The sequence below is a fragment of the Ailuropoda melanoleuca genome, chromosome 15 (assembly GCF_002007445.2).
Source record: "Ailuropoda melanoleuca isolate Jingjing chromosome 15, ASM200744v2, whole genome shotgun sequence".
In the NCBI taxonomy this organism is placed as follows: domain Eukaryota; kingdom Metazoa; phylum Chordata; class Mammalia; order Carnivora; family Ursidae; genus Ailuropoda; species Ailuropoda melanoleuca.
Genome location: NC_048232.1, coordinates 66122059 through 66147356, shown reverse-complemented (window position 1 = coordinate 66147356; position 25298 = coordinate 66122059). Strand labels below are relative to the sequence as shown.

The following is a 25298-nucleotide window of genomic DNA, read 5'->3' as shown; positions in this document are numbered from 1 at the left end:
ATTCGAACCCAAGACTGCCTGTCTGAATCCCTTTGCCGGTACAGCATCATTTTGAAGATCCTTCTGCCCTTCGAAAGCACCTGAGCAGACTGGAGGCCAGCGGAATAGAGGCCTAAGGGGTTCCGATTGAAGATAAAATAAAGCTGGGGATGAGGGGTGGGGGAGGGGTTAAATCTTGAACTTCAGTTTAAACCGGAGCCTACACCCGACACCTGCATCTCTGCCTTTGGGTTTCCTCCTTCGCAAAGATGCTAAGAGTACTTGAAAGCCCGTGAGGTCGTTTTAAAGCAGCCATTTCTGTAGAAGTGAGAGGCAGTGGAAGAGCCCTTTCTTGGTGGACCAGCAGCGCCAAATGTGGCTCTCCCTTGCAATCTATAAAGGAGCCTCTCTGGTATTCTTGTTTCAGTTATAGAAGGCGATGCCATGTCTCCTGACTTCATCCCCTCACAACCAGAAGGAGTTTACCTGTATCCTTCCCTGCAGACTGTTTGGTCTGCTGTGGGGGCTACTCCTGCCAGGGACCGGGCTGGGCCTTTCTCACACTACCCAGGGTTTTCCTTTACCTGGCTTCAGATACAGCAAATACCGGGAGCCTGAAAAGGTAAGCTTCAAGCCAACACTTTTTTCCGTAAAGAAAATGAGGTCCCCCTCATTTCAGGAGGGGTAGAGCCAGCAGAATTTATGAGCAAACACTATCAGTCAGGACAGGGCTTTATCCTGCTATACTGAGTTCGGAAAAGGCATCATGCTCATTTCTAGCTTTCTCTACTCAGCCCTTGAGCAAGCTGTCTTTTTCACTAGCACATTAATGTTTCAGAACAGGGATAAAATCTCTCAAGTGTCAAAATTCAATTCTGCTTGAGGCTTCCCTAGTCCCTTAGTCAAGCAGCCAAGCTGCTTGAGTTCACGAAGGTCCCCTTCTTTTGTGCAGTACATTGCCTTAGATGGCGACAGTCTGACCACAGAGGATCTGGTCAACTTGGGGAAAGGACGCTACAAAATAAAGGTACAGGGGAAGATGGGGAAGGATGCCCTCTAACCTTTTTCACTGCATATGGAAGTTTTCAGCATGCTCAGCTTTGACCAACATCTTCCTAGCTCACCCCAACTGCTGAAAAGAAGGTGCAAAAATCCAGGGAAGTCATAGATAGCATCGTGAAAGAAAAAACTGGTATCCTTTTCTCTTTGTGTCATACAATTCTTTTTATTGACTTTTTAAAAAATGGCCTGTATCTCATGGTACCATATCTGTTTCTGTTTTGTTCTGTTTTTGTTCTAGTTGTTTATGGTATAACTACAGGTTTTGGGAAATTTGCCAGAACTGTAATTCCTGTCAATAAGCTAGAGTAAGTCTGATTCCCTGCTACCCCCCCACCCCAGCCAATGCAAATTCACATGCCACCTGTCCCCATCTTTGAGATTTCTTTCAACAAGAGAAATAATTAACATTTGCCCCAATTTCCAGATGAGGAGGCTAAGACTCCTTTTGGCATTGAAAACACAGGCTTGCTGGTTTCTTCCAGCATGTCACACTGCCTTATTCTGGTTCTCCCAAGATTCACTTGTTCTCCTCTTCATTTCCCCAGCTGAGGGGACACGTTCACTGCAAAGTATCTAAGAGGGGTTTTCCCTTTCTCTTCCAGAGAGCTCCAGGTCAACTTAGTACGTTCACATTCTTCAGGTAAATCATTTCAAACATTAAATGACTTCTAGATCTTGTTTGATTTAATGAATAACGTACAGCACAGTGTGAAGCATCCTGTAACAGCTGTGAACAGCTAGTACATTCTAAAAACTAGCGGGGGGGAAGGGAAGCGAGAAAGCATCAGACAAGACCACCTTTCAGCTGAATCTCAGGAATGGGCCAAGTGGAAGGATGGAGTTGGGGCTGGAGCATGTATACCGCCATGCCAACAGAGTGGTGCATTCAGGGACTGAAGTGAAGCCTGGAACTCAGGGAATGAGTTGATCAGGATGAGGTGAGATGGGGAAGTCAGTCAAGAATCCGGCTGGATGCTCTTCTAAGGGTGTTGGGGAAGATGGGGCTCACTGAAGCATTCTAGGAAAGAGAACTGAAAAGGCAAAACTGGGGCTTCCCATTTTTTTAGAAGATGGAACTTTAAGAAGCAGGACAATCAGGAAGGAGAGCAGTCCAACTATCTGAGTCAAGAAGAGAAAGATGGTAGGAGACTGGACTGAACTGGAGATAGATTTGCGAGATGGAGGTAGAAAACACTTTGATTTTCTAAGAGAAAAACATCAATTCTGTTTTGCAGGTGTTGGGAAACCACTAATCCCTGAGAGATGTCGGATGCTCTTGGCTTTAAGGATCAATGTCTTAGCCAAAGGATACAGTGGCATTTCCCTGGAGACCCTCAAACAAGTTATTGAAGTATTTAATGGTAATACTGTGGGTCTCTGGGCTGACCCTCCATTAAGGCTGGGCCTGTACCACAGGGAGACTTGGTTGATGGCATAGTGAGGAACTAGCAGGGACAAGATGGCATAAAATAATGGAGATGAATGGAAATGGCCTTGGCAAGGAGGAGGATAGCAGTGGGCTGAGGGTGGGGTTAGAGACACTTACTCCTGTATGCCTTCAACTCATTCTTCATCACCCTTCACTTAGTATTTGGCATCTTTAAGCCTGGAACAAACCCCTTAAGTCTGTCCCTGAGCTCAAAGCTGGAGAGAATTTTTAATTCAGTGATGCCCAGATGTGGTTAGAGAAGCTGCATCACATCATCTGGGAAACACAATGATTCCTGGATGTCCATCCCAAAGACNTGGGATCGAGCCCCACATCAGGCTCCTCTGCTGGGAGGCTGCTTCTTCCTCTCCCACTCCCCCTGCTTGTGTTCCCTCTCTCGCTGGCTGTGTCTGTCTGTCAAATAAATAAATAAAATCTTAAAAAAAAAAAAGAAAAGAAAGAAAGAAAAAGATACTATGTTGCCTATGCTTACCTCCTCAGAGAAACCCTGTGAATACTTTTGCGTGCCTTATCTTCTAGAAAATTTTATATTACTTTTCTGATGTAAATATTTACATTTCCAAACATTGTCCAATAGTTTTGTTTTTTTTCTCCAATAGCTTTTATTTTTTTTTATTTTTTTTTAAAGATTTTATTTATTTATTCTACAGAGATAGAGACAGCCAGCGAGAGAGGGAACACAAGCAGGGGGAGTGGGAGAGGAAGAAGCAGGCTCACAGCGGAGGAGCCTGATGTGGGGCTCGATCCCATAACGCTGGGATCACGCCCTGAGCCGAAGGCAGACGCTTAACCGCTGTGCCACCCAGGCGCCCCTGGATTATTTTTCTATGTACAGTGTTCCCCCAACCAGCTTCACACAGCAAATCTGAGTATGTCCTGGTTAAAATCTGTAATGCTTTCCATTGTCCTTAGGATAGAGTCTAAGCTTAAAAAAAAATTCCTATGCTGTATCTATCATCCTCATGACTTATTCATTCCATAGGTGGAAGGCTGGACCCCTCCCACTCCCACTCCCCCATTTTGCCCAGTGCCCCCAACTCTGTCAACCATCATCTTGTTCTCTATGAGTCTGTTTCTGGGGTTTTTTTGGTTTAGATTCCACATAGAAATGAAATCACCCGGTATTTATCTCTCTCTGAGAGTGTGTGTGTGTGTGTGTGTGTACACACCACCTATTCCTTATCCATTCTTCTATCAATGGATACTTGGGTTGCTTTCATATCTTGGCTCTTGTAAATAATGCTACAGTAAGCATAGGGGTGGCATATATCTTTTCAAATTCATGTTTTCATTTTCTTTGGACCCAGTAGTGGAATTACTGGATCATATGGTATTTCTATTTTTAATCTGAGACTCCATATTGTTTTCCACAGTGGCTGCACTAATTCGCCTTCCTGCCGACAGTGTACGAGGATTCCCTTTTCTCCACTTCCTCACCAACACTTGCTTTTTCTTGAGTTTTTTATTTTAGCCATTCTGCCAGGTGCGAGATGATATCTCACTCTGGTTTTGATTGGCATTTCCCTGATGATGAGTGACACTGAGCATCTTTTCATTTGTCCATTGACCATCTGTTTGTCTTCTTTGAAAAAATGGCTATTCAGGTCCTCTGCCCATTTTTTAATTGGATTTGGTTTTTCTGGTGTTGAGTTCTGTAAGTTCTTTATATATTTTGGATATTGACCCCTTATCAGACATATCATTTGCAAACATCTTCTCACATTCAGTAAGTTGTCTTTTCATTTTGTTGACGATTTCCTTCATTGTGTAAAACATTTTATTTTGGTATAGTCCCAATAGCTTATTTTTACTTTTGCTTCCCTTGCCTGAGGATCTGTATTTAGAAAAATGTTGCTAAAGCCAATATCAGTAATTATTGCCTCTGTTTTCTTCTAGGAGTATTATGGGGTTTCAGGTCTCACATTTAGTTCCTTAGTCCATTTTGAGGTAATTTTTGTGTATGGTATGAGAAAGTGGTCTAGCTTTCCCAGCACCATTCATTGACAAGACTACCTTCCCCATTGTATATTCTTATCTCCTTTGTCGCAGATTTATTGACCATATAGGCGTAGATTTCTAGGCTGTCTCTTCTGTTCCATTGAGCTGTGTGTCTGTTTCTGTGTCAGTATCAGACTGTTTTGATCACTACAGCTTTGTAGTGTATTTTGAATTCTGAGATTGTGATACCTCCAGCTTTGTTCTTTTTTCTCAAGGTTGCTTTGACTATTTGGGGTTTTTTGGGGTTCCATACACACTTTAGGATTATTTGTTTTAGTTCTGTGAAAAATGCCATTGGTATTTTGATAGGGATTGCTTAGAACCTGTTGATTGCTTTGGGTAGTACGGACATTTTAACAATATTAATTCTTGCACTCCATGAGCACAAAATATAGCAATTTTTTGTGTTGGCTTCAATTTCTTTCATAGGTGTTTTATAGTTTTCAGAGTGCTGGTCTTTACAGTCTAACCTTAAAGTGGCTACAAGAAATAGGTTTTCCTACTGGGAAGGTGCCCCTTCCTGCCCAACCCCCTTATTCCCCTCTGCCTTTTTTTAAACAGCAGCTCAGCCAGGTTCCTTAAGGATTAGCTGTGCTTGAGGAATTCTCTTTTCCCACATATATGTCCCATAAGGTGATACTAGCTCTTACTGGGGGAGGTTGGTCTCACAGGCAAAATGAGGACAGCCAGAAGTGACTGGTGCCTCCTTCTCTCCCAGCCTCCTGCCTGCCCTACGTTCCAGAGAAAGGAACAGTTGGTGCCAGTGGAGACCTTGCTCCACTCTCTCATCTTGCTCTTGGGCTAATTGGAGAAGGGAAGATGTGGTCTCCAAAGAGTGGCTGGGCGGATGCTAAATACGTAAGACTTTAATAACAACTTCCGTCTGCAGTAATTTCCCTAGGCTGGACACCGGCTGCACGTGCATGCTTGACAGCACTGAATCCTCACCCAGTGAGGGTGCCACCGTTACCCCTGTTTTATAGATGAAAACTGAAGCTTACAAGTCACACTGGGTAAGGCTCTTCACTCCCATACTTTACCGTCAGGCTTCTGGACTTGGTGGTCACCTTGGTGAAAAGGTACAGTGGCCCATGTTAATCCCAGCAATTTATTCTGCAACTGAAACTCTTCCAGTATCTATCCAGGAATCACATACTGGTGGGAATTTATTTCATTGCTGGTTTCACAGTGCGGAGCCACGGATCACAGCACTTCTTGCTGGTTCCATTCCGCCCCACCCCCCGCCCGGAGCTCCTACCCCATTGGCGAATCAGAAGGCCTTGTTTCTGATAAAGCTTTACTGTTTTCCTCATCCATCTCCAGATTCCATCAGAGCAGCCCAAAGAATTATGTGAAGTGTTATCTCAGGTCAATTGCTGTGAGGTCCCTCAGTGAAGAGGCAGAGGACCAAGGGGGAGAAAGAAGTTAAGAGAACAGATAATCCTTAGGTGGTAGAGGTTCCAGATCACCTTTGTTCCCTATAGCCTGATCTTTATTTCTCTGTGTACATGGTTTGCCCAGCGCCCTTCGCACAGCAAATTCCAGCATGTCCTGGCTAAAACCTGTAATGCTTCCCATTGTCCCTAGAATCAAGACTAAACTTAGAGTGGCTTTAAGAGTCTTGCTGGTCGCATCCCTCCTCCTCGGTTCTGCAGAAGCTGGAGGTTCCTTACAGCTGGAATGTGCTGTGTCTGGGACGGAGGGATGGGCACATGCTTGTTCTCTTCCCCACTCACTCCTGTCCCTCCCCCTGAGAAGTCCTCTGGGAAACTTCCCTCTCTGCTCCTCTGGTTCTTTTGCCTACCCTCCAAATGCCTTTTGCCACTCTTTTGTGCTCTCCTAGCATCTTACATGCTCATTTTCCAGCAAACCCCACACACTTCCTACTTTCCAGAGCACTTAATATACTCTTACTCCGGAATTGCCGCTGAGCCAGTCTGTCTCAATTTTCCTAGGCCAGACCCAGGCCAACACCTGGAACAGTCTGGTGTGGAACAAATACTCCAATAAACTTGTGAAATGGACGCAGTGAATGGTGTTGACTCTGTCTTCCTTCCTCCCCAGAGGGAACTTAGCATAGTGACTGTTTCCCTTATTTCAGGGGAAGATATTTCCACCAGTGTTTAGATAAGTAGGATAAGGGTGGAGGACTTTTAAGGTCAAGCTCTGGAGGCAGAGACTTGTGGACAGTCAGGAACTCAACCTCGGTACAGTAGAGGTGTCATATGTGCTCAGGAAGCAGCAGGAGAAACACTGAGTCACTGAAGGTGGAAGCTGAATACAGAGGGCCTCGAAACCAAAATTCAGGGTTATTTCTGTAGAAACTAAAGCCCCTGATTTAAGTATAAAAATTATGTGAAATAGAAGTCTGCTTTCAGACTAAAGAACAGAACTAGAGCATAGACCAGAGTAGATGAACAGAATCCATTCACGTAGGTCTAATCTTTTATAAGATAGATCTTTAGGCTTAAGGATATTTTATAGATTCCTTATGAAATTAAAAATTGGTATTTGATACCCATTTTTATATTTTTAATCATTCTGCAGGTCCTGGAAGCTCATGGATTGAAGCCAGTCGTTTTGAAACCGAAAGAGGTAAAGAGATTCAAGGAAAATTTACTCATTTTAACAAGTCTTTATTTATAGACTATTTTCAGTCTTATTATCAGTCTCACTGGTTCCTTAAAATAAATGTGGCTTTCATGTTTGTAAAAAGTTTGTCAGTGAAGAAAGGACTCCCCCACAAGCATTCAAAAGATTCTTCATGCCACAGAGGCTTAGGGGTTCTCTTACCTAAGAACTTAAACTCCAAATCAGGATCTCTAAGGATCCCTAACAGATGCTGTTAAGCCAAGATCCCTCAGCGTGTTCTCAACCAAGAGTCTTAGACCAGAAATGTCTGCGGATGTCTTGTCCGCAATCGTGACCAGTTAACGGAAAGCAGCATAATTACGTGCAGTTTACACTGGAGGTTCGTTGCTGCCTTGAGAATGGGTATACCTAACAGGTCTCCAGCTGCCAGGTTTATACTAACCATTTTGCATAGGATGGCACTTAATCCTCCAGTGCTTACTAAGCATTAGTGCCCTGCACTTTAGAAAACATAAAAAAATGTCATTCAGCTGACTGGTTAACTGTTCTCTTATGGAAGCAAAAGATGTGAAATCAGCTTATACGTGGGTTACAATAAATACAGCAAACGGCTTATCTCTTCCTTTCCAAAGGGCCTGGCGCTCATCAACGGGACACAGATGATCACCTCCCTGGGCTGTGAAGCCGTGGAGAGAGCCAGTGCTATTGCACGCCAGGCGGACATCGTGGCGGCCTTGACCCTTGAGGTGCTGAAAGGCACCACCAAAGCCTTCGATACTGGTCAGCATGGCTCTTCCGCTGGGTTGCTATTCAGTCAGCCAGAGCTGGTTGGGTGAGCTGGTCCAGGTCTCTAGACAGGAGAGTGGGGAGGAGGGGTGGATGGTAGGGGAAAAAGAGTGCCTGTGGCAAACGCAATATTGCTCCAGCTTCCTCTAAGTCATGCCACACTTGATCCTTGAAATGACCACATTTACAGACAGATGCTGACTCTAGAATTCATCTAGAATTCCGGATCACCCAGGCCTGACTCCCATCCAGCTGCATGCTGTCTTAGGAATCTGTTCACAGGGTTTAGAATTAGAGTAGGATTAAAGTTGGTCCCCATTAGAAAACTGGTAGGGAAAAACTGTGGAGGGTGTAGGTTACCAGGAAAGTAGTGAATTTGAAAGACTCCCTACCATTATATGTCGTAGGACAGAAAAACTGTCTGAAAATGATTGAAAACTGTCAAAAAATTGGCCATTAGGGGAGCGCCTGGGTGGCACAGCGGTTAAGCGTCTGCCTTCGGCTCAGGGCGTGATCCCAGCATTCGGGGATCGAGCCCCACGTCAGGCTTCTCCGCTGGGAGCCTGCTTCTTCCTCTCCTACTCCCCCTGCTTGTGTTCCCTCTCTCGCTGGCTGTCTCTATCTCTGTCGAATAAATAAATAAAATCTTAAAAAAAAAATTGGCCACTAGGGAGCTCCCTTCCATTATCAGCACAAAGCTTTCTAGGGTAGGCCCAGGGTCTTGAGTTGAATTCCCAGTGGGCTCAACACTTCGTGTGGGCTCAACACTTCGTTTGTACTCGGATATTTAAAGTAGAAAAAATATGGTCGATGAGGAAAATCTTGTTTTTGGAGTTAAGTTTCTAACTGTGAGTGCTGGTAAGAACCTCTGGGACTTCTGAGGGCTGTGTCAGCACCATTAATGGTCCTGAATCATCGATGGTAGTTCATTCTCATATAAAAATTACTCAGACTTTTTCCCCTTCATCAATTCTAGACATTCACGCAGTCCGCCCACACCGTGGGCAAATTGAAGTGGCTTTTCGGTTTCGGTCGCTCTTGGACTCAGATCACCACCCATCTGAAATAGCAGGTCTGGGCGTGTTTATGTGAGTGAGCCTATCTGGTATTGTGTTTTGTGTTAAAAATTGATCACGTGTCCCTCGCCAACCCCTTCCACAGAGAGTCACAGGTTCTGTGATCGCGTTCAGGATGCATACACCTTGCGCTGCTGTCCACAGGTAAACAAACAACAAATATCTTTCCTTTTTTCCAATTAAGGGGGGAAACAGAAAAAGAGGAAAGTGTTCAAAAGTCATGTAATGGTCAATTATAATCCAAATTTCTTTACTTCCTCTTTTAAAAATTATGCATATCATACTTCCATTTGTCCAGCTATTGTAGAGTTTCTGTTCTCTATGATAAGCTGTTTGTTTCCTTTTGAATTGCTTTGCTCAATTCTCTTCTACAGAGACAATGTGCTGTGTTGGTTTAGTGATGTAACTTTTAAAAATTCTTAGTAATAACATCATCCTAACCAGTTAATGGAATTATACTGGTTCTCCCTTTTAGATCCATAAGTACCAGCCTGACAGAGAGGGTCACAGAAAGGCCAATCATAAGTCAAGTGCACATCATGATTGTACCTTACCTGCATTTAATAAGCAGATATAAACCATCACAAATAGATCTGTGAAGCTCAACTTTAGATAAAAAAAATGTGGAAGACCTGAGTTGGCAGAGGCGTGAGGCAGTGCAGATGTTACGGCTTGCTGGTGTATGGCAATTAGCTGGATGAGAGATTAATACGCTTCTCAAGAGTGAAACAATATTTCATTTTGTGCCAGATTCTAGAGTGTAATAAAGAGTCTTCCCTAGAGTAAATACTTTCATTTCCCTTGACTCAGCAAGTTTCATTCTAGCGAGTTGATTGAAGTATCCATGGGAAAGAATTGCAAATTAGCCCTATAACACAAATAAATCCCAGTTTAAAACTTGCTTCCTTGCTATTCTAATAACATCCTTGCTGTTCTAATATGAATATCAGACTCCGTGTGACAGACGCTGTTGTCTGCATTTCCAACGCATTCACTCATTTGATCTTGTATTTTAGGTCCACGGTGTGGCGAATGACACCATAGCGTTTGTGAAGAACATCATCACCACAGAACTCAATAGCGCAACAGATAACCCTGTATCTTTTGACTGCTTACTAAGCTGCGTTGTTGAATTCCGGCCGGTCATTTTCAGATCCGCTGAAGTGACCAACTCGTGTAGCATCTCCGTTCTGTCACTCCGTTTCACAGACTAAGCACCTAAGCAGAGGTTAAGTGATTTTCTCTAGATCAGAGCTGGTAAGTGACAGAGGCAGGGCTGTGCACCTAATTTCCCTTCAGTGTCCAACATGTTGTGCTTTCCAAATGGACCCATTAAAGGCTGAAGGACGTCTTTCCAGCACTGGCTGAGAAGGTTCTTGAAAACGTTTGCCCTAAAACCCAGTGCTGAGATTGCTGAGAGAGGATGGTCACAGATGTGATTGTGGGGACCCCGGGTAGGTGGGCATTTATGCAAGCCTTCCTGGTTCTAGTGACATATTAAACAGAAGGCAACTTGTAAACACTTACCAAAGTATTGCTCAAAGAGCTACAGCTTTCCTAGTCTCAAGTTTTTGTTTTCGACATGGACTTTACTCCAATCAGGGTTTCCAAATTTTACAAAGAATGGTAAGAATACTTCCATTTCTCAAAGATGGAGCCCTTCTTTCCTTCCTGGTGTGGGTTTCATAGAGCCATCTTATTTCTGCCTTGGAATGTTCTTTGATGATATGGTTCCCTCCAGACGGCGACGTGATCAGTCAGGAGTCACACTGGCAAAGTCTTCACAGAGATACTCAATACTGCCTTTGAAGACCACCCAAGCCCTTAGGAATATATTTTTCCTATCCCACATCTGCCTCAGTTCTTAACACTGGAGAAAGTGCTGAGTTCACAACCCTGGAAGCCATTCCTAGCTGAGGTTAGCAGACAGGTTTCACAGCAGCTGTGTAAGATTTCTCACAGGACCTTTCCAGTGCGGTTTCTCTGACAAGCTTACTTCAGGATGCGTTTCATGTCCTCAGTGTCAGGTTGTTTTACAGTTAGCTCAGACCCACACTAAATAATTCTCAACTCACTCACCTCAACACCACTCCACCCCCCCATCCCCAAAATGGAGTAGAGCTTTCATGAAGTCACTGTAAGTCTCGTCTCGTCTATCAGTTCTTGTAGAGGAGAGATATCCATTCTACACTTACATAATTTAGACTTCTTTTTATTTAAGAGAGGAGAGAGACAGACAGAGTGTGTGTGAGGGAGAAAGAGCATGAGCGGGGGCGGGGGGCAGAGGGAGAGGAAGAAGCAGACTCCCCACCGAGCAGGGAGCCCCCCAACAGGGGCTCAATCCTGACCCTGAGATCATGACCTGAGCTAAAGGCAGTCGCTAAACCGACTAGGCCACATAGGCACCCCCATAATTTAGACTTGAAATGGTCTCTGATAGAGTAAAAACAAACAAAGAATTACCATTAAATTAGTAGAAATGGGAGAGGGATAATTCCTTACTAAATTCTTCTCTCACCACTTGCCCCAGCAAAAATTTCAGCCCGAAGTATTTCCTTTTCTCAATTAAAGATTCTTAATTATTGATGAATTTCCAATAAGGTAATATTTGGAAGTTCTCCCGCAATACTGGTTTTAATTGAAAGAATATTCTTCTCAATGTTTCTGTTGTAGAAATAGAGCACCTACTACACAGTTGCTAGATGTTGTGGGAGCTGAACTCTAATTGCTATAAGCTGATAGCCAACAAACAAATATGAACAACTGGAGAACAGTCGAACATGCTTAAGTTCTCAGTAGGTGCGGAGATTACTTGCTATAAGGACTCAGAGAATGGAGAGAAGACTAGGGCCTGTGACTGGGCGTGGGTTCGTGGAGAAGAGCCAGCGCTGGGCCTAATAGGCTCATGGTTGTATGTACAGAAAAGGGTAGCTCCCAGCTTGATGAAGTTAATGTAATACATGCATCTCCAGCTCCTTGGAAGTCAGAGCCTTTCTCGCACAGAGCGAATTCCCAGTTGATAGATAATAAGTACTCTCTAGTCCAGTAGGTGTAGATCAGCTCTTTGGAATCTATAAGAAGGGTCTGTTACTGCCCTCGTCCGGGGGCCTGTTGGTTTAAGTGAAGTGCGTGATAGAATGGAATGATCCTTGAAGGCATTAATACGCACTGAGCCTAAGTTACTCCTACTTACATGGGTTTGCAACAGCCTATTGGCCACCATTGCTAGGGATGCTGCTGCAGGATCGCTGAGTAGAGAGTTTGAAAATCTTCCCAGAATTGATTGTTCCAGACAATTTGGTGGTTGCTCATCAGCAAAGGCTTCCATTCAGCAAACTCTTCTACCAAGCCCAACCTCACACTGCCCCCTGAAGAAACAGAACTGGTGTCCTGGTCGCTGTTCTTCGTTTCAGATGTAAACGTTTTGAGGGAAAGTACTAACCACTAGATTACGATAGCTATGGTGCTTGAGAATCTCTAATTTCAGGAAAAAAAAACCAAATGCATTTCATGTTCCATGCTTCCTTGGCCCCCAGTTAGGTGTACATGATCCATCTTTAAGGTTTTGGGTATTTGTCTTGTTGTTTTTGTTTTCGTGTTCCTTTATGTCAACAACACTTATAGAAAGACTCTCCTTCCCTCCACCTGTATTTGTACAAGGGCTATGAGTGTTAAAAATTAGCCTTAACCTGTTTTGCAAGATGGTTTGTGCCAGCAGGGGAGAGACTATTTCTGGAGGAAACTTCCATGGTGAATACCCAGCCAAAGTAAGCTTTTTAGAATTGCTCCTGACCCTGAAAGCATATTCCAATTTAAGCCAACTGAATTGAGACACTCTTCCTAGGCCCTAGACTATTTGGCCATTGGAGTCCATGAACTTGCTGCGATTAGTGAAAGAAGAATTGAAAGGCTCTGTAACCCCTCCCTCAGCGAGCTGCCTCCCTTCCTGGTGGCTGAAGGTGGTCTGAACTCTGGGTTCATGATTGCACATTGCACCGCAGCAGCGCTCGGTAAGAAAACCGCCCAAGAATACTGCCCGTTCCCCAGAACACAAGCCTGTCCATTTCTTCTGAAAGTGTCCAATTTTGTCCTTGAATGAGATCTTTTTCCCCACCTCATTTGCATTCTACCTGTCTTGATAGAAATGTGGAAGGGAACTCTCTAACATTTTTTAGAAAAAAAAAAAACTAAATAAAACCTAAACAAAGCGACCGAAACATAATAATACGCAAACGAGTTTGTAAATGATGAAGGTTCCTCAGTTTCTCTGTAGGAAGCAATTTGATAGCACATAGGAACTTCATCATTGTAGCTTTTTCCCTAATCTCGACTTGAGGACTATCAGAAGGAAAAAGACAAAGATATCTACAATAATGGTGAAACTTGAACTGACCTGAATGATTAAGCTTTGGGTACATTCCATTAGCTACGCCAACCACTAAGAACATAAAGATGATTACAATATGCAAAAATGCTTACACGAAGATGCTGTCCGTGAAAACCGAGCTTCAGTGTAGCTGATTTCTGACTCAAAACTGTGAGTAACACATCAGAACAGGGTCTGGTACAAAGGACATGCTAAGGACTTCATTTATATTTGCTCGCTTAACGGTCACAACAATACCACGAGGCGTGTACTATTATTACCTCCATCGTACAGATGAATACCCGAAGGTCTGAGAAGTTAGGTGACTTACCCAACACCGGACAGCTAGTAAGTAGAATTGAATTCAAACCCAGGCATTTTTGTTCTCAAATCTGTACTCTTGCTTCAATTAATGTGGATCTCATTTTAATCAGTACTTAATCCTAAAATATGGTTGGCAAATTTTACAAATAGAAATGCAGGATGTTGGGGCGCCTGGGTGGCACAGTGGTTAAGCGTCTGCCTTTGGCTCAGGGCGTGATCCCAGCGTTATGGGAGAGCCCCACATCAGGCTCCTCCACTATGAGCCTGCTTCTTCCTCTCCCATTCCCCCTGCTTGTGTTCCCTCTCTCGCTGTCTCTTTCTCTGTCAAATATATAAATAAAATCTTTAAAAAAAAATGCAGGATGTTAAATTTGAGTTATTTAGGACATACTCATACTAAAAAAATTATACATTTTTTTCTGAAATTTAAAGTTAACTGAGCATTCTGTGTTTTTCAGGCAAACCTACCCAAGAGGCAGGACAGCATGTGCTTACCTAGGAGCATAGACTCAGGTCCAGATTCCAACTCTGCCATTTATCAGGAGTGTGATATGGAGCCAGTTTCTTAATCCTCTTACCCTCAGTTTACTCCTCTGTAAAATGGGGGTGATAAATTTATCTAATGGGGATAATTGGAGGATTAAATGAATTAATGCATATAAAGCCTTACAACTGTGTCTCGCCATGTTGTAAGCACTAAATAAATATTAGTTGCTATTAAAACTACTAACCCCTTCCTCACTGAAGCCTCACACAAAAACTCAACACAACCCAAAGGAATCTCTGAATTCACTGTATCCTCTATCCAGTATCTTCTAACTCCTTGCTTACCTCCTTACTAAAAATACTGCTTTAAGGGGTAACGACTTCTCACACTAACATAGGGCGGTCGTGGTAACTGATCTAGAAAACGTTAGGGCCTTTGGAAAGCTTCATTTGATGCGTTTGGCTTTCCCTAAACTGCCTACTGAAGTTGCTCAGCTTGCTTTCGTTATAATAAAATGGGTACTTTTCTTTTTCGGGGACATGTAACTGTCTTTTGGAACGAGCCTCACCACAGACTATGTATCCATATAAGCAGGTTTAGGGTCCCAGGACCTGGGACTTGCGGTGCTTGTAACCTGGAAAGTTCTGTGTGGACCAGGACAAGCCGACCACCTGGTCTACAACGCTAGATTATCTCAGGATCCCTTATAGCGTAGAGAACAATTGAAGCCTCACCCAGCCCTTCTCCGGAGCAAAACTGTAGGGGAGAAATCTCTCCCGTGGCTTCTGGAGCCAGGGAGGAGTTCTGGAATCTAGGTCCTCCATACTTGATGTGTTGTCCTCGAGCCAAGAATCCAGCCATCCCCAGAGAGTTTGTTAGAACAGTATAATCTCAGGCCCCACTCAAAACTCGACATTTGCATATTGACAAGATGGAGTGACTCATATGCACAGTAAAGTTTGATTGAGGCCATCTCTAGAATTTCCCCCACCTCCCCAAGATATGTCCAGCAATCTTGGAGCCCTTGCTTAAACCCAGGCACTTCTGTCATCACTGGACCATCTAAGCTGTGAAATCTCCTTGCTCAAGATCTGTGGGTCCGGTCTCCATCCCCAAATACCACCCTGAATTCTAATGCCTCCTCTGGTGACACAATTCCATTGTTCTCGAGCACTTGGAAAAGTCCATCACGTCTTTTTCCTCTAGTCTCCCTGGCATGCTAAACGCTTCCAGTGTTTTCGACTAGCCTTTGTAATAGGGTTCCTATCTGGTCTTACCTCAGAACTCATTATTCCCTCCATTTCAATTTGATACAAACCCAACCTGCTTCCTTTTCCCAAAATAATTTTGGACCATCTGGTGCTTCGATAACAGCCAAGAGCTCCTGGAGAGAATACTCCACGCTGTGGAGCACATCGGGAAGCCAACATGGCAATTTCTCCCGTTAGCAACATGCTTACCTTGCACCGGCCTCTTGCAGTTTCTGAGAACAAGGCTCTGTGCCACCCCTCGTCTGTGGACTCTCTCTCCACCAGCGCTGCCACGGAGGACCACGTCTCCATGGGAGGATGGGCAGCAAGGAAGGCCCTTCGGGTCATCGAGCATGTGGAACAAGGTAAACCCAGCCAGTCTGGGATGGCGAGCCTTCCTGATAAACGACTGCCGCTGTGATCCCTGCCAGCAGCAGTGGCATCACCTGGGAACTTGTTAGAAGGGCAGATTCTTAGGTCTGGCCCCAGACCGGCTAAATCAGAAACTAGGGAAGAAAGCAGAACAACCTGGGTTTAACAAGTCTTCCAGGTGATTCTGAAGCTTGCTGAAAATTAAGAACCATACCTGCTGTCTTAGCAGGTTCACTGGTTGGCTTAATTTTTTAAACAATTGAAAACATATTCAAAAGCGGAGAAATTAGTACCATGAACCCTCCTGTACTCTGACTCACCACACATTTGCCTCATTTTTGCCTTGAGTTATTTTCACACAAATCCCATCACATTATTTTCTTCCTGCATACTTTATCCCTTAAATATGAATGCTTTTTTATCCACCACGAAGCCATTATAATATCCAACAAAAATCAACAGTAAGTCTTGCTATCACCGTTGAGCACATATTCAAAATTTCCCAATTATCTCAATGCCTGCATAGTGGGTTTGTTCAAATCTGGATTCAAGGCCCACATTTTAAATTTGGCAAAGTTTTAAGTTTCTTTTCATCTAGAACAGTTCCCTCTCCCTTTTTTTTCTTCTTGCCATTGACTAATTAAAAAAACAAACAGGTCAATCCCCTGTTAGAGACTGACATTCTGGATTTACCTGTTAGCCTCCTTGTGGTGTTACTTTTAACTTGTTATCTGCATGTTATCTCTGTCGCCTGCATTTCTGTGGAAGACTTAACAAGATTCAGATCCGTATCTTTCTGTAGTTTCTAGGGTGGAGCTGTGTTAGGCCAACCTCTCCCTGCCTTCTTAATTACTGCTTGTTTTGTTTTTTTAAAGACGAATTGCCCTCCTTTAGGCGTTGTTAACTAAGCTACTAAGTTTTTGCCGCTGTATCAGAAGCTGTTGATGACAAAAGAATATCACTACAGTAATTCCCCCCTTATGGAGGGCGGGGGGGCGGTGGTGGTAGTGGTGGGAATGTTCCAAGACCCCCAGTGGATGCCTGACACCGACGGTAGTACCAAGCCCTATGTAGACAATGTTTTTTCCGGTACATACATACCTATGATAAAGTTTATTTTATAAATCAGGCACAGCAAGACAGTAAGAGATTAACAAAAATAATTAATCAAATAGAGCAATTATAACAATATATTGAAATATAAGTTATATGAATGTGAACTCTCTCGAAATACATTAGTATACTTTACTCACCACCGTTCTTGTGACCGTGTGGGACGACAGAGTGCCTACCGGGCGAGGGAAGTGCGGGGAACGATGCCGGCATTGTGACTTAGCGTTAGGCTCCTCCCGACTTTGAGGAGGCTCACCTGCTCCCAGGCCGTGGTTGATTGTGGGCAGCCAAGACAGCAGAAGGCAAACAGCAGATAAAGATTAAGGTATTTTAAAATAAATGTGGGAGAACTAAGCGCTCTTATTCTTGAGAGATAATTTACATACCATACAATCTCCCATCTAAATTGTCTACTTCAGTTGTCATTAGTACGTTCGCAGAGTTGGGCAATCACGACCACAAATCAATTTTAGAACATTTTCATCCCAAAAAGAAACCTTGTACCCTTTGCCTACCACTCTCCCATTCTCCCTACCCCACCCTGCCCCAGGCTTAGGCACCCATTGATGTACTTTCTCTCTCTATGGATTTGCCTATTCTGGACATTTCATATAAATGTCATACAATATATGGTCTTTTGTAACTGGCTTCTTCCAGGCAGCATACTGTGCTCAACGTTCATCCATGCTGTAGCATGTGTCTGCCTTTCATTCCTGTTTTATGGCCACATAATATTCCATCGTATGGCTGTGCCGCACTTTGTCTATCCATTCAACGGGCAAGGGGTGTTTGGGTTTTGTCCACCTTTTGGCTAATATGAACACTGCTGCTATGGACATTTGTGTACAAGTTTTTGTGCAGACATATGTTTTCATCTCTCTAGAGTGGAATTGCTGGGTCATATGGTAACTTACATTCATCTTTTTGATGAACTGCCAGATTGTGTTCCAAAGTGGCTGCACCACGTTCTTACCAGCAGTGTTTGAGAGTTCTGATTTTTCCACATCCTCACCAACACTTATTATTAGTATCTGCCTACCATGGTGTATTCCTAATGTCCTAATGTTTGCTTGGCCAAAAGCTTAAGGAGTCACCCTTGTCGGTTCTCAGATCTTCTATCCAGTTCATCAGCAAATCAGCCTTACCATCAAAAGACACCAAATCGAGGCTCCATCATCTCCTTTTGACTGGTCTCCTTGTTTTCACTACTGTCCTTCTCCAGTCACCACATACGATAACCAGGTTGAGGTTCTTAAAATGTAATTTTGACCACACTGTGTTCCTGCTGAAAATTTGGCAGTTACTTCCTAGTGCTCAAAACAATATCCAGCCCCCTTCTGGTAGCCTGCAAGAATCATGTGTGATCTGGCTTCTGGCTCTCACTGACACCTCTCTCCTTTCTATTCTCCACCCTGGAACCACAGTGTTATTCTTGTTCCCGCCAAGGATGCATCGCTACCTCAGCTCCTGTGTCCTCGCTGGCCCTGCTGTCTGCAAAACTGTTCTAGGACTTCACGCAGTTCACTTCTTCACTCCATCTTTGTAGCTCTGCAGATCTCATCTCAGATGTCTTCCCTGTCCACCCCAGCTCAACTTCTGGAAGTTTCCAATTCCTTAAGCATAAAGTGAGAGAACTGCACTAGAGATGTGAAGTTCCTTCCAGGTCCAAAATGAATTCTATTTCTTCATCTCCTCCCACGGTGACCTGTCTGTACTCACCAGAGTTTGGAGTGTGCTTCATAAATTTTCAGATAAGAAGTCAAATGTTTTTAAGACTCTATTTCAGTTGATCCCTTCAATGGTTTGATCAACTTGAAGCTTCTAAATTATCTTCTTGGCGAATAGTGGAATCTAAACGTAGGGAAATTTAGATTTCAGTATTCAAAGTTGATAATAAGGTATGGTACATCTAAAAAGAGTTCTTAACTGGGAAAAAAAAGTGTAAAGACTGTTTTATCAAGAAACCTAAAGTTGGCAAGATACCAATTTCTACAATTTCAGTTTTAGTGGGCTTGGGAGCCTTTGAGTTTGAAGGCTTGAAGTGAACATTATAGAATTATCCAGAGCAACAAAAGACTGATTTGCTCATTCACTGGCTCCTTCAGTCCTTTGATGAAAGTCTATGTACCAGGTATTACAGGCCAAAGGGAAACAGCAAGACTAAAAACAAATGGACATTTCCACCAGGGTAGAAATGGGACACAGATGTCATCCATCTTAATCAGATGAAGTAAGAAGGAGAGAACTAAGACATTTACCTGGATAGCACTTCCCTTCTCAACATTAAGGATACAGCCAAGGGGGTAGAAAAGCAAACTTTAAATGGTAACCAAATACCAAGGCAGCTTCATTCTACCAATAGACAGAGAACCAACCATCTCTTGGTCTGTGAGAGCTGGCCATCAACTTCCACGTGAGTGATATCCCCCCAGCATGAAGTCAGCTTTAAACAGCTGTACCCTCCACCTTTCTTGTAGTGCTGGCCATCGAGCTTCTTGCTGCCTGCCAGGGTATAGAGTTTCTACGCCCCCTGAGAACAACCACTCCTTTGGAGAAGGTCTATGACCTGGTGCGCTCTGTTGTAAGGTAAAGTCAAACAGGCCCCTGGATGTGATGTCATTTCAGAACTGTGAACCCTGGCAGCAGTTAATGTTTGGCTGATGGTTTGATGTGCTTTCTCTGTAGGCCCTGGATAAAAGATCGCTTCATGGCTCCCGACATTGAGGCTGCACACAGGCTGCTCGTAGAGCAGAAGGCAAGTTGACCACTTGGCTTATTTCTTAGTTTTGGAAAAGCAAAAGTTTTATTTTGGAAAAATTATGGAAAAGCAAAGTGGGAGTGGGGACTGAAGAAATATTGTCTTATTCTTTTGTTTCCTGTCTATTCCTTGGAAATGAACAAAAAGGAACTCAAACAACTTCCAAGGCAACTAGAAAGCTATTTGATAAACTCTTCAGTGTCCTATGTTACGTCCAAACATTGACTATCTAGTGATTAGAAACTGAAATGACTGTGAATGGAATTTGGGGCAGGTATTCACGAGGAGAAAATGAGATGGAAGGTTCATTGATCCCCTTCACCAAGAATATTCTCTTTTGTTCAAAAGTGCTTTCTCTTTCTGTGATGCTATTACCACCACCTCCAACTGGTCCAAAGACTAAACAGAACTGAAGACAAAACAAAATCCCAGGGTTTTACTTCAAAGGTCTGTGGGTCTGTCTAGTGCTGTGGTGTGTCCTGGTCCATCACCCTGGGTGAGATATGGGTTCCCTTACTTATTTCCTTTGGCTTCATTGAGTATAAATTTATCCAATAGGGACAGATGCCTCATAGGCTGACTTATTTTTTAAATATATTTTTTAAAGTTCCTTGAGCCTTTTGTTGTAATTTGTGGGTATCATGTTCTCTAGAATTTCTTGATTTCCCCTGGAACCATTGCTCTGCTCTTGGGGAATGACTTTGCCCTTTGATAGTCACACCTATCTTTTCTAAGTTGTGTCCTACACCCTGTGAGGGGAGACCCCCTCGAGTGCTGCCAACTTCGGTGCTCGTAGAGAGGCGTGGGAGAGGTAGCCTTTTTTATTAATTAAAATATACCTGTCATATAACATTATATTTGTTTCAGGAGTACAACAGAATGATTTGTTATCTGTGTACTGTGCAAAACGATCACCACAATAAGCCTGGTTACCATCTGTCACTGTACAGTTACACTTTCTTTCTTCTTGTGTTGAGAACTTTTAAGATCTGCACTCTTAGTAACTTTCAAATATCCAATACAGTCTTATTAGCTCTGGCCACCCTGTTGCATATTCTATCCCCAGGACTTATTTGTTTTAAAACTGGAGGTTTGTACCTTTTGAGCCCCTTTACCCATATCCCTCACCCTCTCTCCCCACCTCTGGTGGCCATGGGTCTGTTCTCTGAGCTCCGTTGCTGCTGCTGCTACTATTTAAATTCCATGTATCATACAGATCGTACAGTATCTGTCTTTCTCTGACTCATTTCACTCAGCATACTGCCCTCACAGTCCATTCAGGTTGTCGGAAATGCCAAGAGTTCCTTCTTTTTTATGGCTGAATAACACAAACACACACACACACACACACCGGCATTGTCTTTATCACACACACACACACATACACACACACACACACACACATACACACACACACATTGTCTTTATCCATTCATCTGTTACTGAAACTCAAATTCAGCTGCCTGTCCCTTGAAAGGCCAATATTCAAGAGATGAGTTTTGATGGGAAAGGAATATGAGCTCTATTCGGGAGTCCAGCCACCTGGGGAGAAGGCAGACTCTTGCCCCAAAGCCCACTCCCAGGTTTCTGCTTGGCCCAGAGATATTTAAAGGGCTTTAATCAGTGAAGGGAGCACAGTGGTCTGTGACATTTCTCGCCTGCATGCAGACTTGATGATGTCAGCTACAGAGTTATCTTGGTGCTTAGCGGTTGTGCAAGAAGTTCTAGTTTTTTGGTGTCCAGGGGTGGGGGTCAGTTGAGCAAGGAGGTCTGGTCCCTTGGTACCCAGAGGTGGCACAGAGTGTTCTGTTCTTTCTGCAAAGGAGGGCAAGAGCTACAGATGCGCAAAGGGAGGGTCAGGAAAGTCATTTACGTGTATGACCTTAAAAAAAGAAAAACATTTTGATCAAGTTTGCTGGGCTAGTCAGAAAGCCAAGACGGCTTCCAGCAGCCTTGCTGGCCTCTGTGGCCTGGGAAAGTTCTGGTCCTTCATTGCCCCAAGGCCAGAGGTCTGAAATCTCAAAGAAAGTCGGTTAATACTGTTCCAGATCAAGGACCTTACATCAGCAAGCAAGAAGTGTGTTACCTTGACTCAAGTTAACTCCTAAGCCCGGCCGGAGCACCGCTGTGTGGCCGTTGGTGGACACATAGGTGGCGGCCCTGTCCTGGCTGTTTGTAAATAACGCCGCAGTGACCATGGAGGTGCAGGGATCTTTCCGAGGAAATTAGCCGTTGCAAGGATACATGTTCTAAGGTAATACAAAAGAATAGGAAATGCTCCTTGGTGGTTAGCCCCAAGCTGATTACAAAGCAGCTGTAAATCAAAAACAGGACCTTAACTTGAGAAAACGTGAGGCTTGAAAGAGACTAGGCTGCTGGATGGAGCTACAGAGTAAACAAGGATCCAAAGTGCTGTGTCTCAAACTGTCCTGTGACTCTCTTGGGTGTCTGGGTCCAGGGGATGCCGGTGCTGCTGGCCCACAGCTCGCACCGGGAGCAGCAAGAGTGTAAGGAATAGAGCACCTGCCTGGCTCAGCTGGTTAAGGCTCTGCCTTCGGCTAGGGTCATGATCCCTGGAGTCCTGGAATCGAGTCCTGCATCAGGCTCCCTGCTCAGTGGGGAGCCTGCTTCTCCCTCTGCCCCTCCCCCCAGCTCATGTGCTCCCTCCCTCTCTCTCTCCTGCAAAAATAAGTAAATAAAATTTTTAAAAGTTTTAAAAAGAGTGTAAGGAGTAGAGCACATGTGCCGTGGAGATCAGCAAACGAGGAACTCCACTGCCCCGTTCAAAGTTCATTTTAGAAAACACACATTCATACCCTTGAGCAACTTTCCTTAATTCTGTCCACATTGAATTGTCCAGGTTTTGCTGATGTGTTGGCTTGTTTTGCTTCCGAAGAGTAAGCAGCTGAAAACCTCCCGGGTAACTTTAGAAAGGTTTTGGACTTTGTATTTTAAAAGCTGTGAATGCAGTCAAAGACTAATTGACACAGATCGTGTGCTTACAATGAAAGCAAGCCAACAGCTGCGACGTGCCTGGTCAGCTCTAGACGTTTTGATCAGATGAAGCTGATGTTTAGCATGTGAGAACAACATCAACATTCTCACTCTATTTTATCCTTCGCAGGTTTGGGAGGTAGCTGCACCATATATCGAAAAATACAGAATGGAACATATTCCAGAATCCAGACCTGTTTCTCCAACAGCATTTTCACTGGAATTTCTACATAAGAAATCCATCAAAATCCCAGAGTCCGGGGATCTTTAATCTTTGTCATAGATGAGCAGATCGGAGGGTGCTTGGTTGAACAGCAAGCAGTCTTACGCTGAAGAAGAGACCTAAGGACTTTCCTAAGTAGATCAATTGTTCAGTTCTTCTAACACCACCTTTCTTAGGCTGGGACAGCATTATAGTCGTTCACTCTAGCACTGTGTTCTTGTTGACCTGGTTTGAGACACAGAAGCTGGTTTCAGATTATAGGAGTTTTCTTTCTTCCTTAACAGTATCAACAGGCCACTTAACATTATTTGAACTCAAATTTTGAAACAGATTGATGATATTCTTTTCCATTAGACTTTAAAACATTAGACTTTTATGAACCTCTTTTTCGTCTTCTTTTTTTTTTATGGTTTGACAAGTTCTCCACTAGATAACTTAGGCTGATTGAATTATACCACGATATGATGAATGTTCTTTATGAGGCCTTGATAACAACTTCTTTTAAAGTCATAATTTGTCCTGAAGCTTCTTTCTTCTATTAATTGCATCATAATATAGTCAATAGGTCAACAAGAGGTTTTGTGTAAAGGATTGCTATTGGAGTGGCCCTTATTGATATTTAACAAATATCACTATTCATCAAAAAAAAAATCTCAGTTGCTTAAGCTGGAGTTGGAGGTTAGTATTATTACCTTCTTACTATGTGTTAGTACTTTATTCACAGTCCTATAACAACCCTGCTTTAAGAAGCCTCCTGTCCCACAAAGAAGGAATTTTATATTCAAAGGTAACCAACCCCTTCTCTATAATGGTAATCATTAAAAGGAGAAACTATTGACAGAGGTCGACAGGGCCCTGGGATGTGTTACCCAGTCTGTTTTTTCCTCAAAAAAGACAAAGGACTGGGAAGCTGGGAAGGCTTAATTATAATCATCTGGGTGAAAGATAGGTCAGATGACCTCTTGGCTTCTGAAGGCGAAGCTCTGTGACTTTGCACCTACTTGTGCGAAGGCGTGCAAGGCACTCCAGGTGCAGGAGCCTGGAACCACGGCTCTCACAACTACAGTAGGCCAAGGAAAGAACAAACACACTTGCCAGCCTGCTTACCCGATTCCAGCCAAAAATGGGCCCCACAGTATATTTCACAGCAGGGTATCACTCTTTAGATGGCACCCTGTCCCCAGGAAAAGGTGGAGACTGAAGTGAAAGTGCTGCCTACAGCAGTTTGGTGACTGGGAATCTGCTGAGGAGCCTGTTTGCTGAAAGGCTGCTCTGGGTGCTGTCCTTTGCTAAAATGTCAACAGGCATGAATGAGTTTTCTTCATGCTTAGCCACGAACCCCAGTCAAACCAATAAACCCAGCGGTCTAATGGCTGCTCTTCACTCCAGTCTGGGGAGTGCTGGATCCCCACAGGCCACTGTGGTCTTCCAGGGCACTTTACAATTGAGTCTTTGAGACAGCTCTGTGAACAATGGATTATCACATGCTTCAAGGGAACGTCAAGGTAAATGTGGAATAAACTATGTCTCAGTTGTCTTATGTTGTCACAATATTCTTATAATTCTTTGATTTTTATAACAAAGTTTAGTGCCTCTTTAGGGAAAGGCTTTCTAGCTGCAGTTAATCAAGTTTCTGAAAGGTTTAGTCAATGAATGTTAGCACACGGCCATGTGTCTTTAGGAAGTATGGTTGATTCGGTGTCCTTTCTCTTTCCCGTGGAGTAGCAGCAAGGATTCGAGGCATCACGGTTTCCTCCCAGCAGGCTCACCTGGGCTTCTTCCCCTGCTGTCTCAGGGCAGCCAGAGGGCAAGCCCCAAAGCATTAGGGCTACAGTGCCACCCTTGCTAATGTCCTGTTGGCCAAAGCAAGTCACCCTCTCCAGCCCAAGTCAGTCTGGGAGAGTAATACTCGATGGCATTAGCATGTGACTTGCGGTCCATTACTGTAACGATCTACCACATACATAAAATCAAACATACAACCTGAAAAAATCAAGACACCTTTCATTACTACTTTAAATTTGAGTCTCATCTTTGTATCTGGTCACTGGATTATTATCGTTTTATTAAACCTTCTCATTATCTCATGAATGGCATGATCATTTTGCATTTTGGGGGTTATTTGGTTAAAGGTATTTATTAAATGTAAACATCAAAAATATACCAAGAAATCAAAGCCAGGAAATGTGTTTCAGCTCACAGCATAGGCCTGGTTAGTCACAAGGGGTCACATTCCCTTTGCTTAGTGATTACTTCAAGAAATGGTCAAGGTCGGCATTTGGGCCAATGAGACAGAGAAGAATTTTACCAGAGGCTTTGAGAAAATGTTTTCTCTGCTGAGAGCCACGGTAGCCAAGTGTTCTCATCCATGCATTTGAGGTGAATGAGGAGGAGGCATAGAGCTCCTAGGGCTCTTGACAGCCAGCTCAACCCACTGGGGAATCTGGCCTTGGGGCGCGGCCAACACT

The 25298-nt window shown here is 43.6% G+C and overlaps 1 protein-coding gene across 3 annotated transcripts in view; it reads left to right on the top strand.

The window, feature by feature from the left end:
• The window catches only part of HAL (histidine ammonia-lyase), a 31491-nt gene extending 6565 nt beyond the window's left edge, over positions 1–24926 (top strand). Inside the window, exons 1-19 of one of the 3 annotated variants that reach the window (XM_034643722.1) lie at positions 183–467; positions 574–601; positions 932–1006; positions 1099–1171; positions 1280–1346; positions 1644–1681; positions 2277–2402; positions 5208–5347; positions 7037–7084; positions 7714–7861; positions 8844–8939; positions 9029–9087; positions 9960–10040; positions 12645–12710; positions 12788–12953; positions 15601–15735; positions 19333–19441; positions 19541–19610; positions 22738–24926. In XM_034643722.1, the coding sequence (XP_034499613.1) occupies positions 424–467; positions 574–601; positions 932–1006; positions 1099–1171; positions 1280–1346; positions 1644–1681; positions 2277–2402; positions 5208–5347; positions 7037–7084; positions 7714–7861; positions 8844–8939; positions 9029–9087; positions 9960–10040; positions 12645–12710; positions 12788–12953; positions 15601–15735; positions 19333–19441; positions 19541–19610; positions 22738–22878 (1710 nt within the window). In that variant the 5' untranslated portion in view covers positions 183–423 and the 3' untranslated portion in view covers positions 22879–24926. Of the gene's footprint in view, positions 1–182; positions 468–573; positions 602–885; positions 1007–1098; positions 1172–1279; positions 1347–1643; positions 1682–2276; positions 2403–5207; positions 5348–7036; positions 7085–7713; positions 7862–8843; positions 8940–9028; positions 9088–9959; positions 10041–12644; positions 12711–12787; positions 12954–15600; positions 15736–19332; positions 19442–19540; positions 19611–22737 lie in introns of those variants that run through there. The other 2 variants (XM_034643723.1, XM_002919235.4) reach the window with 2 other exon arrangements.
• Positions 24927–25298: the final 372 nt, after the last annotated feature.